The following is a 17,596-nucleotide window of genomic DNA, read 5'->3' on the forward strand; positions in this document are numbered from 1 at the left end:
GCTGGTCCCATCTCCTCCTCTAGTGTGGCACTTAGAGAGCCACAGTCTTTCTAGGCCTTTCTTTACCCACTTTCTGCTAACACTGGGGAAGGCCAGCCAGGCACTGGGACAAGAGCCCTGAGACAAGAGCCTTGGGGAGTTGTGGGGAGATAGGAGAGGCAGAGAAGCAGGGCATTCCTTACCTGCAGAAATCTCAGGAAGCCCCAGTAAAATAGCAGGGCCTGCCACTAGGGTTAGAATCACCTGCCTATCTGGCAATGGGGGAAATGCCCATGTCTCCCCCCTGTCCAAGTTCTGACTCCTTTAAGACTATCACTATCACATTTTAAAATCCCTGGGAAGGGCCAAGACTTCGCATGAGCTCTCCAACATGAGCACATACCCTGTCCCTCACAAGCCCACGCTCAGTCACAGAAAGTCTTTATAATGAGGTCCTAGGAGGTGGTCAAAGGATAAGTTCATCCTCCTCCTCCTCCTCATCTGTGGACCGTAGGCTGGGCCCCTGCAGGATGTCAGCCAGCTCCTCTTCTGGCCCTGGACTTTCCACCAGCTCAAGTTCCTCCAGCTCACCTTCTACCTTGGCTGGGGCCAGGGAGAGAGGGAGTTCCAGGGAAGGGGAGGGTGCCGGGTTCTCTGGGGAGGCAGGGGCCACACCCCCTGCTTCCATGGCCCCAGGTCCATCCTCTGGCAGGCTCCAGACCTCTGTGGGAGGGGGTGGTCCCCCAGCACTCTTTCTAGTGGAAGTTGTATTCCGGAAACTGGCAAGGGGAGGGCGGAGCTGCACGCCAGACTTGGTGTGCCCCTCGATGGCCTTCTGTAGCTGGGGAGCAGCAGGAAAGGGTACAAAATTGGAAAGAGAAAGAAGATGGGGGCAGTGGCAGTGGAGCAGACAGGAAATAACAGATACTGGGAAAGCACAAAGGGGAGGTGAAGCTCCAGAGGGGCAAGACAGATGACACAGAACAACTGAAGGAAGAAGACAGAAAAGGACAAGAGAAGGGGCGAGACAAAGAGATGCACCTGCGTAGCAGCGAATCCCAAGTCCCCACCTCAGACCTAGGTGGGGTCCTGCCTTCCCCACAGCTCACCTGAATCCCTCATCCAAACCCACATACCCAGGAAGGTCAAGTGGGTCCCAAGTAGGCTGGAGAAATCTGTCTCCTTTAGGACTGCATCCAGCTCTGCAGCCCCCTCTACTCTTATCCCCCCATCTCTGTGTGAGAAATGGAGGGGAAAATCTTGGGGGACTTTCAAATGCTAACAGCACTCCTTTCCCACCTACAGCCCCCACATCCTGTGCCTACCCTCCCTCCTGCTGCTCCAGGGGACATGTCAGATTACCTCCTCCAGGGCCAGGACACCCCTGAGTTTTCCCATGCTGGTCACATAGGCAAGGTGGAGGCCAAGCAGTGAGAACAGCGTGTGAGTCTGGAGGGACAATGTAGACCGGGCATGTTACCTACCCGACACCTCCCCTGCCCTCCCTGCAGCCCTGAGCTGTCAGCAAGGACTTGCCTTGTGCAGGGTCGTCTGCTCCACCAACTGGAAGGGAGACTGGTCGATACAGCAGCAATCGAAACAGACAGGCTGGTTTAGCTGCTCTTGCTCCCAGGCCTCAATCTGCCAGGGAGAAGGAGAAAGTCATTCAAATCACAGAGCCTCCTTTAACCCCAGATACCTGAATGTGACCCCTTGCCAACAGCCCTCCTGGTTCTGCCCTGAATCCTGAAACATGTACTGACCTACCTAGACCTTCCAGATCAGTGGCCCTCCCACTCCCAGGTGATAGCACCTTTCCTGACCTCTCTCATCAGGCCCCAATCCCAGCCTGGCCCCTCAGGACATTCCTTACCTGCCCAAGCACCTAGAACAGAACTACTCTTCTAGTCCCTCAACCCTGCCATACCCTAGTGCCTCCAAGTTTTGTAATTTCCAACCTCTTTTCCTCCTTACTTTCCATTACTCCTGAAAGACCCAGGGCTCCAGTCAAACCAGACTGCTTTCTGCTCTTCTGCCTTCCCCTTGGTCTGGCTGTACATGCCACCCAAAGTTCTTCTGTCTGCCCACCCCACTCTCCTGGTCACAGTCTCCGGAACACATGTACCCCTCCTCTTTTTAATTCTGTAACACTTTGCTCCTCTCTCCTTTTCAGAAATGGCATTGGTCATGCACAATACTGCGTGGACATTTGTCTTATCTCTGCCTACTACATGGGAACTCCTTGAGAGGGTTATGTGGTATTGATTGGTGTGCATTGTGAAGAAACTAGTACATTCACCCCTCACGCCAGAGATCACAAGTATTTGTTAAGTTTGAAGAGCTGTACTAGACTTTATGGCACTTAGCTGACTCAAGCAAAGCCTGTTTTTTGTTTTTTTTTTTTTTTGTCTAAATAAGAGGATTTACGCACAAGAACCAACTATCCTCTCAACTTTAGATATGGACACCAAAATTACCAAGATTTCAAATTATCTGTTATATCTCTGGCTTTCATAAATTTATCTAAAATTATTGAAATAGCTTTTGGTCAGTATCCTCTGAATAATCTAGTACTCAGTCTTCCTATTTGTCCAAATCTACATCTCAAAACCTTCAGAGAATACCACCAAAGGCCATTACCTACTTCTAGGGCAGCCGATCTCAACCTGTGGGTCATGACCCCTTTTTAACAATGAAAATACATTGCGGCATTAGGAAGGTTGAGAATCACTGTTCTAGGGTCTGTTGATAGTCCACAGTGAGTCCACCTGTCCTGTCCTGATATTTTTGGATTCAAGTCATGCCTCTGCTACACTCTCATCTTCCTGACCAGTGTATCAAACAGGGCTTCACCAGCTCTCATAGCACAGGGTGGAGGGCCACTTAGAAGGTTCATTGTAAAGAAGCTTTATGTGTGGGATGGGGGAAAGCCTTGCCAGACCTGGTGGAGTTGATCTCGTCCTCTTGGACCTTTTTATGATCATTTGTGTACTTCTCAGATTCCATTTTTACCTTTCCATAACAACACCAGCAGCAACGTTTTCAGGGAACATTTATCAAGGGCTTCCTCTGGGCCCAGCATTATTATAATTGATTTATATATCTTAGCTCATTTAATCCTCTCCAACAATCCTATCTTTTTCATCTCACAGATGAGGAAACAGAGGCACAGATTGTTCAAGTAGTTTGCCCAAGATTACACTGTCAGTCACCGGCAGAGCTGGGCTTATAACCTTGATTGCTGATTGTGTTCCAAGTACACCCCATGCTTTTGTCCTAGGGGAGGAGGATGTTGCAGAGGAATCTGATGTGTTCCACTGCTTACAAAGCTCAGTACCAGTTAGAAACCAGAGTTCTGTGTGTACCCCAAACACAGTGTGCAGAATTATACAAATCAAAGCAAGGACTTCTGACAGCATATAATCTAATTCTTTCAACATTCCCATGCTGCCCCCATGTTATCTTTTGTCAATATCAACATCTTGATATTGTCAAGGGTGTCATTTTATCTGTTCTGACAATTGTGTTCAAAATATCCTGAGGCTGGCTACGGTGGCTTACGCCTGTAATCTTGGCACTCTGAGAGGCTGAGAGTAGATTGCTTGAGCTCAGGAGTTTGAGACCAGCCATCTCTACTAAAAGTAGAAAAATTAGCCAAGCGTACTGGCACATGCCTGTAGACCCAGCTATTCAGGAGACTGAGGCATGAGGATCACTTGAACCCAAGAGTCTGAAGTTGCTGTGAGCTATGATGATGCCATGGCACGCTAGGCAGGGCAACAGAGTGAGACTCTGCCTCAAAAACAAACCCCAAATATCATGAATGTTGGCTCCTCTTGGATCTTACCCCTCTAAAATATCTCAAAGAATCGTGAAAGTTGCTGGCTTCTTAAAGTCTTCTTTTGGAAAGATAAGCTAAAAACATGTGATCTATCTTCTTAACTGTGGCTACACTTTATTTCTAGTAGTCATTAAATAGCCACACTGATCAAATAACTGGCTTACTCTCTTTAATACATTAAAAAAGCCCTCATTATTATTGTTTATAGAAACCTAACAAAGGACTCCTTGGTGGGAGGCAGACAGGCTGATCTCTCTGTAGCACACTTTCATCCAGGGTAAAGCATGAAGGTGGGCCATCCCTGGAGGCTCCTATCAAGACCACCAAAGATGAAAGGAGCACAGAGGCTCCCAGACAGGGTGAAGTCACCAAGACCATCCCTTCGCAGAGAATCAGCAGGTAGGCAGGGCTGAGCCCTTTAAACTCCTGATCTGCAGTTAGATTAGGGAAGCTGGTTTGCCTGCCTTTTTCCCCTACCCCTTTCTAAATATATTATTGGCTGTTGTCGACCCAGCCATTTCCTTGTTACCCAGTCTTCCTGAGGGCTTGGGATTCTTTTAATCTTATTTTGGCACCTTTGCATTTTGCATGTGCACCTTGTGTTAGAGATTAATAAAAGGTTTCTGAGGAGTCAGAAGGTTGCTACATTGCCTCAACCTGCCACTTGGTGTATGAGTCAAGGTACACCTCTCCAGGCTACCCAGACTTCATACAGTAAGTTGGTGTAAAGTCTCATTATTTCCCCAGGATCATCTCCCCTGTCAACCCCCAATCCAGGTTGGGATCCCAGGGAACCCTGACACTTCCTAATTGTAATTATGACCCTTCTGATTCCTACTAGTGGACAGAAGTAATAGTTTTTCTTTTTCCTCTGCGATCATCTGTTTGACTGTTGCGTAAATCGTTTATCAGAAATATACGTGATCTAAGGTGTGGTAATGAGAGAAAGGAAAGTTTCCTGTCTCTCTTATCCCTCACAACTCCCTTCTCCAACTCTGTAGTACTTTTAATCTGCATATATTTATTCTGGATGCCACATAAGATGTTTATTTTAGTATAATATGCACTGTGTTTTTGGCCAGCTTCATCCTTCAAAAGCTCTACCTTTTCAGCCTTTGCAGCGAAAGGCCTTTTCTTTGACCATAGGGGATAGTTACTAATTGAATTTTTGTTGTCATTGTTCCTCTACAACCCCAAAGGTGTTTTCTGATCAGGACTGTTTAGCCAGCTGTTCCCAATCACTGCTCCAGATTCTGTTTCCTCCTCATAATCAATGCTTGGTTTTTCTCTCTCCTAGACTTGATAAGTACCTCTTTCAGGAAAAAGGCATTTGTCCCAACAAGACATCATTGTCATTATTTGCCTTGTGTTTGTAGTTCTTCCCACTCTTACTGCCTGACATTTTCCAGATGTCCTTGGTCTCAGGGTTCATCAGAGCCCTGATCAACCCAGCACTGCAAGCCCCACCGGCATGCATTTCCCCATCTAGGTTTTTTTAAAAAAAAATAATTAATCAATTAATTAATTTTTTGAGACAGAGTCTCACTGTGTCTCCCTCAGTAGAGTGCCATGGTGTCACAGCTCACAGCAATCTCAAACTCTTGGGCTTAAGCAATTCTCTTGCCTCAGCCTCCCAAGTAGCTGGGACTACAGGTGCCTGACACAATGCCCAGCTATTTTTTGTTGTAGCTGCCATTGTTGTTTAGCTGGCCTGGGCCGGGTTTGAACCTGCCAGCCTGAGTGCACGTGGCTGGTGCTGTAACCACTGAGCTACGGGCACCTAGCTCCATCTAGATTTTGATGTTATTCTTCCACACTGTTATGTTTTACTGCGGGCCCCCTGGTGCCATCTCATCTTACTTCAATAGAACCCTGCATGTTCCAGGATGTTCCTATTCTCTAAAAGATCCAAGGTTCATATTAGTAGCATGGTCCCACTTAACACATGAAGTCTCAAAACTTCCTCTTCTGAAACAACTATGTGTCTCTGAGAAACCATCATGCCCTGCCACATGCTCATTACTCTCTCCATAAGTGACCTTATTTCTAATCTCTCAAAATACTTTCCAGCCTAGCGTCACATCTTATTCTTTTTAAAAATTATTTATTTATTTTTTTAGAGACAGAGTCTCACTTTATTGCCCTCAGTAGAGTGCTGTGCCTTGGCGTCACAGCTCACAGCAACCTCCAACTCCTGGGCTTACACGATTCTCTTGCCTCAGCCTCCGGAGTAGCTGGGACTACAGGTGCCTGCCACAATGCCCAGCTATTTTTTTTTTGGTTGCAGTTTGGCCCAGGCCGGTGGAACTCGCCACCCTCCGTATATGGGGCTGGTGCCCTACCCACTGAGCCACAGGCACCACCCGTCACATTTTATTCTTATGATAACACAATAAAGAAGGCAGGAAAAAATAGCAATATCTTCATTTGACAGACATTCCACCCCAGGTTGCTGTTTCCCTACTTACCTCTTCAGGTGACATGGTATCCACTAAATCCACTGAATCCTAGAGAAGATAGACATAGATCCAAGTTCTTTCTCTTTTCTTCCCCTGGTAGCTGTGGTTCCCATTAAAACAGCAGCCATCTGTTCCTGGCTAGGGTCACAGACGTTTCCCAGACAAGTCATTATCACTTCCAGACCGTGGAGTTTCTCCTCCACTGTGGGATCTCTGCCTCTCCGATTTTTGATTCTCCCTCCTCAAAGACACCCTTTCCCCTGTACTTGCCCCACCACATGTCCTCTCACCTGGGTTGCCTTCTTCTTTGTGGGGTGAGCTCTGCCCAGCATGCAGTGTAGCAGGGACTGGAAGATGGAGGGTCTTTGACCTGAGAGGAATGGTGAGCAGATGGAAATGGAAACGAAGCAATGTCCACCCTGGAGGAAATGGGGTGAGTGGTCCCTGACACTTTGCCTGGAAAGAAAGAACTGCACTTTCCAGAGGCTTCACCTCCACAAACACCCTCTCTCTGCCCTTGTAAATCACCCTCTGCCCCCACTTCTTGGGAGTATAACACGGAGAATCAGTGGACGAGTAAGGACCCCCTCCCAATGCCCTGCCATTCCCTGGCCTTAGACCACCTCACAGGTGCCCAGACATAACCCAAGGGGCATGACATGGGTGCATGGCCCGAGAGCTTCACCTGCAGGTTCTGGAGCCTCTAGCTGCTGTTTGTGGTCTGGCAAGGGCCCATTCGGCTCTTCTGGGGAGAGGGGTGCAGGAGGAAAAGGGGGAGAGGGAGGAGAAGGAGGCAGCTGTAAGAAAGAGCAAGAATTTTCATTCTCAGAGGCAAAGGCTGCCTGGGGCTTCCCTGCCCTCACTGGTGGGCAAGTGTCCAGAGGAACACCTCTATTCTTCCTCCCTCCCTGGTTCAGAATTCTTGTGATATACCCCTTTGAGTTCTTATCCATGCTGTCATCTGCAGCCTCACCCTCAGTCCAGGGCACTGGTCTTTTCGGCTCTGGTCCGGAATGCCTGGCTTTCTCACGGATCAGGGTCCCTCCTCTCCCTTTCTACTACTTTCCCTGCACCTGTCCCGGCCCAGCCCAGAACCATCCGCCACTGGGAAGTGGGGACCTGGCGACCCCTGCTGACGCCTTTCCCTTAGACTCCGTTCATCTTGTTCCCTGGTCCTTTCCAGCGCGGTCACCTCGGTCTTTCCAGAAAGATCCTCGTCGTCATCCTCATCCACGAAGGCAAAAGACTCAGGTCGGACGCGAGGCGCGCCGCCGGGGGGCCCCTGGGCAGCCGGCCGAGCCCTCCCGTCATACGGCAGCTCCGACAACTTCCGCGCCAGGTCCTGAGCCGCCCTCAGCCTCCTCTCCGGACACAGGTGGCGCTGCAGGAGGGACTGCAGTTCTGAGCGCTCCACGGAGCCCAGCAGGATCATGGAATCTGGGGGAAACCCACGCCCAGCCTGAGGCTCTCATACCCGCAGCCTTGCCCCCGTTGGCTTTCTCAGCTGTTGCCCTGTCTTCCAGGATCAACCTCACTCAGTCCCTTTTAATTTACCCATTCAGCAGGTAACCCAACTGATAGATAACTAAGTGGTGCTAATTGGTGCTTATTTTGATCCAGCGGTTATATGGATGGTTAGCAGTAGTGAGTATGTATTAAAATAAGCTAATTAACACTACCCAAATAAAAATAAACATGAAAAGCCATTCAAATAAGCTAAGACGTGAATACATTTTGAAAGAAGTCTGCAAGCAATACAAACATTACATTCACTCTGGAAGAAAGGAAACAAAAGGAGTTCTCTGACCAATAATCATTAAAGAATCTGGGTCCTCGTGGGATATAAACAAAATGCCTACTTTTCTCGAGAAGTTCTCTTATAAAAATTGCTTACAAAAATTGTTGCACTACTGTAGCTGACGTTTTCATTAAGTTTTAAGGCCATGAAATTGTGGCAGTGTTACTGAGATCAATTTTACTGTTACTTCTCAGTCGTTACTATGAAAACCTTGCACCTTGTTGGCTGTGCCTCAACTATAGTAAAAAGCCCGTCCTGTAGAAGGTATTTAGAAGGTATCTGAGATTTGGGGAAACACTTGAACTAATTCAGTTTGAGAAATTTGGATATTCTGATTATCTAAAATCAGAACTAATGATTTTAATCTCCAAATGGGCTGCATTTTGTACACAAACACTAGGTAAGTATTTAATATCTATAAGAAGGAACTCCAGGGATATGGAATGTACAGTCTCTGCCCTGAAGGGTACCCAATATAGGGAGGAAGACAAGACACAGATACACAAGCCACAAGGAGAAATAATACAAAGCAGGAAGTGCCAAAGGATGGTAAAGGCAGAGAAATGTAAAATTACCATTTGCTAAAACAATTCATTCCTCCATATGAAATAGTTTCTTCTCTTCCTTAAGTCAGGCATTGAAGAACCGGTATGACTTAGTTAATAGAGAGAGGACCATATAAGGAGCTGTGAGATTCACAGTTGATCCTCATTATTCGTGGGTTCCCTATTTGTGAATTCACCTACTCACTAAATTTACTTGTAACCCAAAATCAATAGAAGAGGTTTTCACTGGAATTCACAGACATGCAGAGATAGACCAAAAAATGTGAGCTGCCTGACACTCATGTTCCCAGCTGAGGTTGAACAAAGCAGAGCTCTGCCTTCTTGTTTCAGCATTCACGTTGTGAACAAATGTTCTTTTTGCCATCTATTTAATGTCACCTTTTCTCACGTTTTTGTGCTTTGTGTTGGTGATTTTGCTATTGAACATGGCCCCTAAGCCTCATGCTTAAGCACTATTTAGTGTCCCTAAGTGTCAGATGACAGTGATGTGCCTTATGAGAAAGTATGTGTATTAGGTAAGCGTAATTCAGGAATGAATTATAGTGCTGCTGGCTGTGAATGCAAAGTTAATGAATCAACACTGTTGATTATATCAGGTATACTTTTAAAAACACACATAAAACAAGGTCAAATGTGTTTGATTGACTGGTCAATCAAACATGATGTAATTCAGGCTCACAGGAACCTAGCCCTGTATTTCCTCTAGGAGCAAATTGTTCGATATGGTTCTCACTAAACAAGCGTTCATGGTGACTTTATGGGACATAATTACTAGGAACAAGAATTTACTGTATTTGTAAATTGAACTTTTAACTTTTTGTGTATGTGTTATGGCTTTATTTGTCTTTCCTCAAGGATGATCATGTTCCCTAAGGAGCACAGGCTGGGCCTGCCACAGTAGAATGGATGGTCCTAAAGATAAGCTCAAAGCACAGTGCCTCTTCTACCTCTATGTGACCTTTGTTCAGATCACCAGCTCAGGAGTCATCTTCCTTCTTTCCCACTGACCTTTTGAATCAACCAGTGGTAAAGTCTTGACTGTGGTAGTCTGGAGCAGAGTTCGCAAATCCCCATATGTGCAGGAAGCTGAAACAAACTTCACATCCCGTACCATGATGTCCTCAACAAAGATTGTATATTTGCTATGGAGGGAGAAAGCATGGCAGGTCAGGCCCACCACATGCCTGCCTCTTTGCCTTCCCTTCTATCCCTCCCACGAGATTTGTCATGCATTCACTCACAGTGTTTATTGAGTACACAGTAACATAAAAATAATTTTAAAAACTGCTTCCCAACCTTGACCTTAAGCTCAATCTCAACCTTAAAACCCCCCCACCCCCATCAAATCTGAACTAATTTCAGCTAGTGCCCCTAACCTGAGCTGGTTCCAACCAAGGTCAGGCAAATAGGGTAACTTCTTGACCTGGATGATGCTGTCATAGAGGGAGGGCTGCAGGCTCTGGGCCACCATGTTGGCCAAAATAACAGCCACCATCATGGGTAGGATGTGAGCAATCTGACCCGTTAACTCGAAGCAAATCACAGCTGTGGAGACTGTGTGGGACACGGCACCAGTCAGTGCTGCTGCTCCTAGGAGGACACAGAAATATACCTGGGGGTTAGAGTTGCCATCCCTGGCATGGAGAGCACAAGAGGATGTGGCAGGAAAGACACAGAATGGGAGACATGACCCTGGTCGGTGCCAACACTCCTGAGATAATGATCTATCCAGAGGAGGGGCTAGAACGCTGAACTCTTAGAAAATCTTCATTTTGATCTCATTCCATGATCTTCAGAAAGTCACAAAATTTTTATATGTGTCCAAATGTTCACTTATAACTCAATGACAGTGATGTCCTATCCATTCCCTGCTTTTAAAAGTTTGGATTATGGGCTGGGCGAACTGGCTCATGCTTGCAATCGCAGCACTGTGGGAGGCTGAGGCTGTAGATTGCCTGAGCTCATGGATTAGAGACCAACCAACCTGAACAAGAGGGAGACCTGGTCTCTAAAAGTAGTGGGGTATTGTGGCCGGCATCTGTAGTCTCAGCTATCAGAGAAACTGAGGCAAGAGAATCACTTGAGCTCAAGAGTTTGAGGTTGCTGTGAGCTATGATTCCAGGGTACTCTACCAAGGGCAACAAAAGTAAGACACTGTCTCAAAAAAGTAAAAATAAAAGTTTGGATTATGGCCAGGAGACATGCCTATAATCCTAGCACTCTGGGAGGCTGAGGCAGGTAGACTGCTTGAGCTCAAGAGTTCCAGACCAGCCTGAGCAAAAGCAAGACCCCATCTCTACTAAAAATAGAAAAAATGAGGCAAGAGAATTGCTTGAGCACAAGAGTTTGAGGTTGCTGCGAACTATGCCATGGCAATCTACCTAGAGTGATGGCTTGAATCTCTGTCTCAAGATAGATAAATAAATAAATAAAATAAAAGTTTGTATTATGCTTAACTGAACATTTTCAAACTCAGTTATGACAATTTGCTTTGGGATTCAGGCGCTAATGCCAATAATTAATGAGCAGATAGAGTGAAAACCCAAGAGTCATGCTGTGGACTTGGAGCAATGAGACCTGTGTCAGATGCTGAGCTCACTATTTCTCAACTGTGTAAGTAGTGCTTAATTCTTCTGGAATTCCATGTCCCTATCTGTAAAGTGAAAGGTGTCGCTAAATGATTTTCAACAGCCTTGCAGATCTAAAACTTACGATTTTATAAGCTTTCTGAAGATAGAATCTGTTTTGCTTATTTTTGGTTGTTTTCCCATCTGCCAAAATACTCCCTTGGGCATTAAATATATTTCTTATTTAAATATGGAGGAGATATACTATGGGAAAAATGTTGGAGAAGGTATACACAAAAATGTAACCTGAAGAAGTCACAAAAGGGAAATTTGGGGAGGAAAGACGCTATAAGATGTTGCATATGATATATTTCAGATATTTCAGAATGTAAGTTCTCAAAGATTTGAATACAAGGAAACACACACCGGGAAGGATGTGGAAGGATACCTGAGAGGCATAAATATGGGAAATACGAGTAGGTGACTCTTAGTGATGCAAGAGGGTTCTCTAGAAGGACTATGACAGGGAGTAGGGTACCATGGGAACTAAAGCTGGTCAACACTTCTCTACCTAGAGGAAGTATGGCCTTAAATATCATGAGATTTTGGTGATGAAGTAGGGGAGGAAGGAAGCATAATAATCCTGGGGATTATACTGGTGTTAGGCATGGCTCTATCTCAGAGGCAATTTTAGAATAAGAAAATTAAGGCTCAGCAAGGTAGCTAACTTGCTGTGACCATCTAGGTCAAAGGGACAGGAGTAAGTCTAGAGTCTTGTTTCTTAGCCCTTAAACCTGTGCTCTTAGTCCGCATTAATATTAGCACATCTCAGCCTGAGTATCTGATCCGGTCACCTGAGTTATTAGTCCCAGGATTCTTAGGAAGGCAAGAAAAAGTAGACCTAACAAGCAGACACAATACTAGGTGTTTTCATATTTGTAATCCTACTTAATCCCCATAATCCCTTTCTTTAGGAGGAAACTAAGGCTCACAGAAGTTCAATAAGAGCTAAGGAGAGTCAGCAACAGGGGTTGATCATCTGAATAAAAGTTGAATTAAATAGCATTAAACTTAAACCTTATTGTGCGCCTGGAAAGAAGATGTAAGGGGAGAGTTTGAGTGTGGGATTTGAAGTATTCATTGTTTGGTTCCAGGGCTATGGGAAGTGCCTCACCGATTACTGCATAGCCCCCTGGCAGGATCTTGTAGATGATGCCATCAAATAAGATCCCATCAGGGAATAGCATGGCCATGATCTCTCCTACCAGCCTTCCAAATGCAGCTCCTAGAGGGAAGATAAAAGGAGAGAAGGTGTTATGAGGTATGGGTTTCTTATCCTCTATGTTTTCAAAGCCAGTCTCTCTTTGGGCGCTAAGACCAAATACAGACTCCCAGCATCCTGGTTCTTATTTTTCTGGTACCCTAGACTGCAGCTCTCTCAGTAATATCTCAGGGGTCCCATCAGAACTTACCTAGCACAAACACAGGCATGAAGCCTCCACAGGGTATGGGCATAGTGGTGGCCACAATGGACATCCAGAACTGGGATAAAAAGAAGCATCAGAATACCCTCTCAACTCTGCCCAACATACATGCACACTCCCAACTCCCTTCCCGCTGTCTTCCTTCCTGCATAAATTCTGGGATAGCTAATTCTCCCGAAAGTCACCTTGTCTGTTACCCTTCCTCCAATCCCCAAACCATAGTATTCTCAGGTTAAGAGATCAACACAGACAACACCGTAAGTTCCTCCAGATGGCTAATCCAAATCCCACCGACTTTGAGTGACTACGGTTGCCATTCAGCAATCTAGAACAAGGAGATGAGCCCCAGAGAACTCTTTCATGCTTCCAAAAGGACCCTAGCCCACTGTAGCCATTAAGTCCAGAAAGTTTACCCCAGGAGCATATCCTGGCACGAACATTTTCTCAGTCAGCCTATGTCTGTGACAAGGAGAATCAGTCTTAGTGACTTCCCATCTGATTAATTTAGCTTCAATGTGGTCATTTACAGAACTACCTATATGGAGAATCTCACAGGGAATTCCCGGAGGGAAGACTATCCTGCATAAGCCATTTGCTTTGACTTCAAATTACTCTAATCAAGGACCAAAAATTATATCTTTCCTAGTCATACTGGAAGGGCAAATTGAAAAGGCCTGATAAGTCAGGCGATATAAAAGAAAAGATCTCGGGCGGCACCTGTGGCTTAAGAAGAAGGGCGCCGGCCCCATATGCTGAGGGTGGCAGGTTCAAACCCAGCCTCGGCCCAAAAAAATGAAAAAAAAAAAAGAAAGAAAGAAAAGATCTCCAAGGACAATAAGGTAGTATTCCAATAGAAATTGGGACAATTTTAGCAAAATAATTATGTACATTATGAGGCCCAGAGTCCAAATAATTGAGAAATAGAATGAGAAAAGGAACAGTGGTTTGAAGTATGCATAAGAAAGTATTAGAAACAATATATAAAGTAAGAAACAGGTTTATATATCACTTCCAAAATAATAAGTAAGCCAAATTTACTGATCTCAAACTAATTAGGTTCAAGATGGTAGCAGCTAAGAGTCAGGACAAACTGCCAGGATTAAAGTATTCAGGATTTTAAAATTCTATCAACTGTATTGTAAATTAGTAAGAAAGAATTGAGTTAATTTTCTAAACCTTCTCCTCAGCCTCAAGAGGCAGTGACAAAGACTGTGACAAAGTTTTATCCTTAAGCTCTGAGATGAGATAAAACATATATACTTCTTGTTTTTTATTTTTATTTTTCTTTTGGACACACAGTTTCATTTTGTTACTCTCAGTAGAGTCCTGTGGTATCCTAGTTCACAGCAATCTCCAACTCTTGAGCTCAAGTGAGTCTTTTGCCTCAGCCTCCCAAGTAGCTGAGACTAGAGGCACCCACCACAACCCCCAGCTATTTTTCATAGAGATGGTCTCCCTCTGGCTCAGGCTGGTCTTGAACCTGTGAGCTCAGGCAATTGACCCACCTCAGCCTCCCAGAGTGCTAGGATTACAGGCATGAGCCACCATGCCTGGCCTAAAACATATACATCTTCATGCCAGACTATTTAAGACAGCTGAGAATTTCAAAGACAGATGTGCAAAATGAAGAGAATATAGATTGAGAATTCCTCGAGGACAGAGTGTATCTTGTTATTTCTGCCTTCCCTCTACACTGGAAGAGGCTCAGTAAATATAGGTAGGTAAGTAGGTAGGTAGGGAGGGAGGAAGGAACCAAGATAGGTTGGTCAAATAATATGCATGCGAAGCAGAAAAAGCTCCTTAGAGCTATGATTTGCTAAAACACTTAAAATAATGCTCACCCAGGGGAACTTATTTAAAATACTGATGACCAGACCCTGCTGGAAACTACAACATCAGATTGTCTGGAGACAGGGTTCTAGGCACTTATAGTTTGAGCTTTGTAAGTGATTCTGACATTTAAGAAATGTTGAAACCGGGCGGCACCTGTGGCTCAGTGAGTAGGGCACTGGCCCCATATACTGAGGGTGTTGGGTTCAAACCGCCCCAGCCAAACTGCAACAAAACAAAACAAAAAAAAGAAATGTTGTAACCACTTGAACTATCTTGTACCATCTCTTCAGTGTAAGCGCATAAGACTCATAAGGGATTTTGCAGGATCAGGTTAAATTGAAAGCTCCAATAGTTCAGACAATTGGTAGCCAGTGATAGGTCTGATTTCAAATTTTTTTTATATTGTTTTTATTGTTTTATTTTGCATTCTTTAAATTACTATGGGATTGATTAGTCATTTGCATTTCTTCTTTCATAAATTGCCTGCTCATGATGTGCAACTTTTTCACTACAGGAGATGTCTTTTTTTTTTTTTTTTTTTTTTTTTTTTTTTGCAGTTTTTGGCTGGGGCTGAGTTTGAACTCACCACCTCTGGCATATGGAGCCAGCACCCTACTCCTTTGAGCCACAGTTGCCACCTGATAGGTCTGATTTCAGAAGATAAACTTTAGATTATCCTCCAAGACATGTTTAAGAACAGTATAAGGATCAGAGAGCACTGAAGTTATCAGCTCCTGTAGCATAAAGAATAGCATGTGAGATTAACAAAGCTTTTTAGCCATTGTCACATGAAAGAAAAGTTCTAGAAGTGATATGAGACAAAATTTACACAAGATTTTAAACATCCAAGTCTAGAGAACTGGAAAGCTAGGGATGCATTATCACAGATTCCACTATATTTAGACTCTTCATAAGAGTGATATGAAGATTAGGTAAAAAGAATTCTACAGAGCCTCAGGCTGTGCCAAGAACTTAATGATAGTAGGTAGCAATGTTAGACTTATTAAAAGGGAACTGAGAAGTTGGAATTATATTCATACTCATTGTAAAAGCTCTTGACTTGTAATATGATGATCCTTTCCACCTCCTGAGATTGTGGAAGACAGAGAGGGCCTCCCTTCATTAATATAGTAAAAGAGTTGGGGCTGGGTGCAGTGGCTCACGCCTGAAATCCTAGCACTCTGGGAGGCTGAAGCGAATGGATTCCTTGAGCTCAGGAGTTCGAGATCAGCCTAAGCAAGAGCCAGACCTCATTTCTAAAACTAGCCGGGTATTGTGGTAGGTGTCTGTAGTCTCAGCTACTCTGGAGGCTGAGGCAAGAGGATCTCTTGAGCCCAAGAGTTTGAGGTTGCAGTGAGCTATGACGCCACAATGCTCTAATGAGGGCGACAAAGTGAGAATCTGTCTAACAGGACCGAAGGAAGGAAGGGAGGGAGGGAGGGAGAAAGGAAGGAAGGAAGGCAGGCAGGCAGGCAATTGAATTGAGAATAGTAACTGTCTATAGTGATACTAGCAAAAGACAACAGAGATTAAATTTAAGTCAGACTGTGGAAAAACAGTTTTAGTCCTTTCTAAATTTTAATTTGGCTATGTATTCTATTTCTCACACTTCAATAAAAAATAAGGGTAGTCTGCTGTGTCCACTGGTTAGACAATGAAATGCTGGGAAGCAGTGATAATTAGGGAATATTATGAATTTTTAGCAATGTGTAGTTTTATGCTTATAAATATCATAGGATATTATACTCGTACTATAAACTGTTGGGCTTGAAGTATATGTTTCTTTTCTTAATACACTTATTATGTAAACATTATCAAGGATATAATCCAGTGAAAAATTAATAATAGTGACATATAGTTGAGCTTGAAATGTGAAGTAGAATCTCAGCATATAATTGAGGATCTGGGATAGTGGGATGAGGAGCGGGGTAAATGTTGGAAAATATATAGTATTTTGTTTCTACAAAACTTTCCAAAATCTTGGCATTTTAAAAGTATGTGATGCCAAAGTTACCATACAGCTCAGTCTAGAATAATACGAGAAAAATACAGTTCGTTGGACAATGAACTTTGAGATCCATAAAAACTTGGGCTTGGCTACCGCAGATGGGTTTGCCTACTTCACATCTGCCTCATTTTAATGATGAGATTTATAAATTAGAGAAGATGAACTCTGTGATGAAAGTCCAAAAATCAAATCCCTAACAAGATACTGAGAACTTTTTTTTTTTTTTTTAGACAAAGTCTCACTTTTTGTTGCCCTAGGTAGAGTGCTGTGCTATCACAGATCATAGCAACCTCCAGCTCTTGGGCTTAAGTGATTCTCTTGCCTCAGCCTCCTGAGTAGCTGGGACTACAGGCACCTGCCACAATGCCCAGCTATCTTTTTGTTGCAGTTTGGCCGAGGCTGGGTTTGAACCTGCCAGCCTTGGTATATGGGGCCAGTGCCCTACTCACTGAGCCACAGGCACCACCTGATACTGAGAACTTCTTTATGTTAAAAATGTGAAATCCTCTGGAGAAAGAAAAAATAAATTTTGTTTAATGTAGAGACAGAGTCTCACTTTATCGTCCTTGATAGAGTACTGTGGTGTCACACAGCTCACAGCAACCTCCAACTCCTGGGTTCAGGCAATTCTCTTGCCTCAGCCTCCTGAGTATCTGGGACTATAGGTGCCCATCACAACACCCAGCTATTTTTTGTTGCAGTTTGGCTGAGGCTGGGTTTGAACCTGCCACCCTCGGTATATGGGGCCGGCGCCCTACCCACTAAGGCACAGGCACTGCCCCAGAGAAAGAAATTTTTAAAGGGCTGGGCACGGTGGCTCACACCTGTAATCCTAGCACTCTGGGAGGCTGAGGCAGTTAGAATGTCTGGGCAAGAGCAAGACGCCACCTTTAAAAATAGCCGGGCATTGTGGCTGGTAGCTATAGTCTCAACTACTCAGGAGGCTGAGGCAAGAGAATCACTTGAGCCCAAGAGTTTTAGGTTGCTGTGAGCTGTGATGCCATAGCACTCTACCCAGGGCAACAAAGTGAAACTCAGTCTCAAACAAAACAACAACAAAA

At 44.6% G+C, this 17,596-nt stretch overlaps 1 protein-coding gene across 1 annotated transcript in view; it reads right to left on the reverse strand.

Annotated features, from left to right (window-relative positions):
- Positions 1-417: 417 nt before the first annotated feature.
- Positions 418-17,596, reverse strand: part of CLCN1 (chloride voltage-gated channel 1) — a 34,341-nt gene continuing 17,162 nt past the window's right edge. The window contains exons 13-23 of the mRNA XM_003791546.3: positions 12,683-12,752; positions 12,385-12,495; positions 10,020-10,233; positions 9,652-9,785; positions 7,472-7,716; positions 6,965-7,076; positions 6,570-6,649; positions 6,289-6,327; positions 1,516-1,620; positions 1,342-1,428; positions 418-820 (exon numbers count right to left, since the gene is read on the reverse strand). Of these exons, the coding sequence (XP_003791594.1) occupies positions 446-820; positions 1,342-1,428; positions 1,516-1,620; positions 6,289-6,327; positions 6,570-6,649; positions 6,965-7,076; positions 7,472-7,716; positions 9,652-9,785; positions 10,020-10,233; positions 12,385-12,495; positions 12,683-12,752 (1,572 nt within the window). The 3' untranslated portion in view covers positions 418-445. The remainder of the gene's footprint in view (positions 821-1,341; positions 1,429-1,515; positions 1,621-6,288; positions 6,328-6,569; positions 6,650-6,964; positions 7,077-7,471; positions 7,717-9,651; positions 9,786-10,019; positions 10,234-12,384; positions 12,496-12,682; positions 12,753-17,596) is intronic.

Source organism: Otolemur garnettii, unplaced genomic scaffold, assembly GCF_000181295.1.
Source record: "Otolemur garnettii isolate 467f Iridium unplaced genomic scaffold, OtoGar3 scaffold00049, whole genome shotgun sequence".
Classification (NCBI taxonomy): domain Eukaryota; kingdom Metazoa; phylum Chordata; class Mammalia; order Primates; family Galagidae; genus Otolemur; species Otolemur garnettii.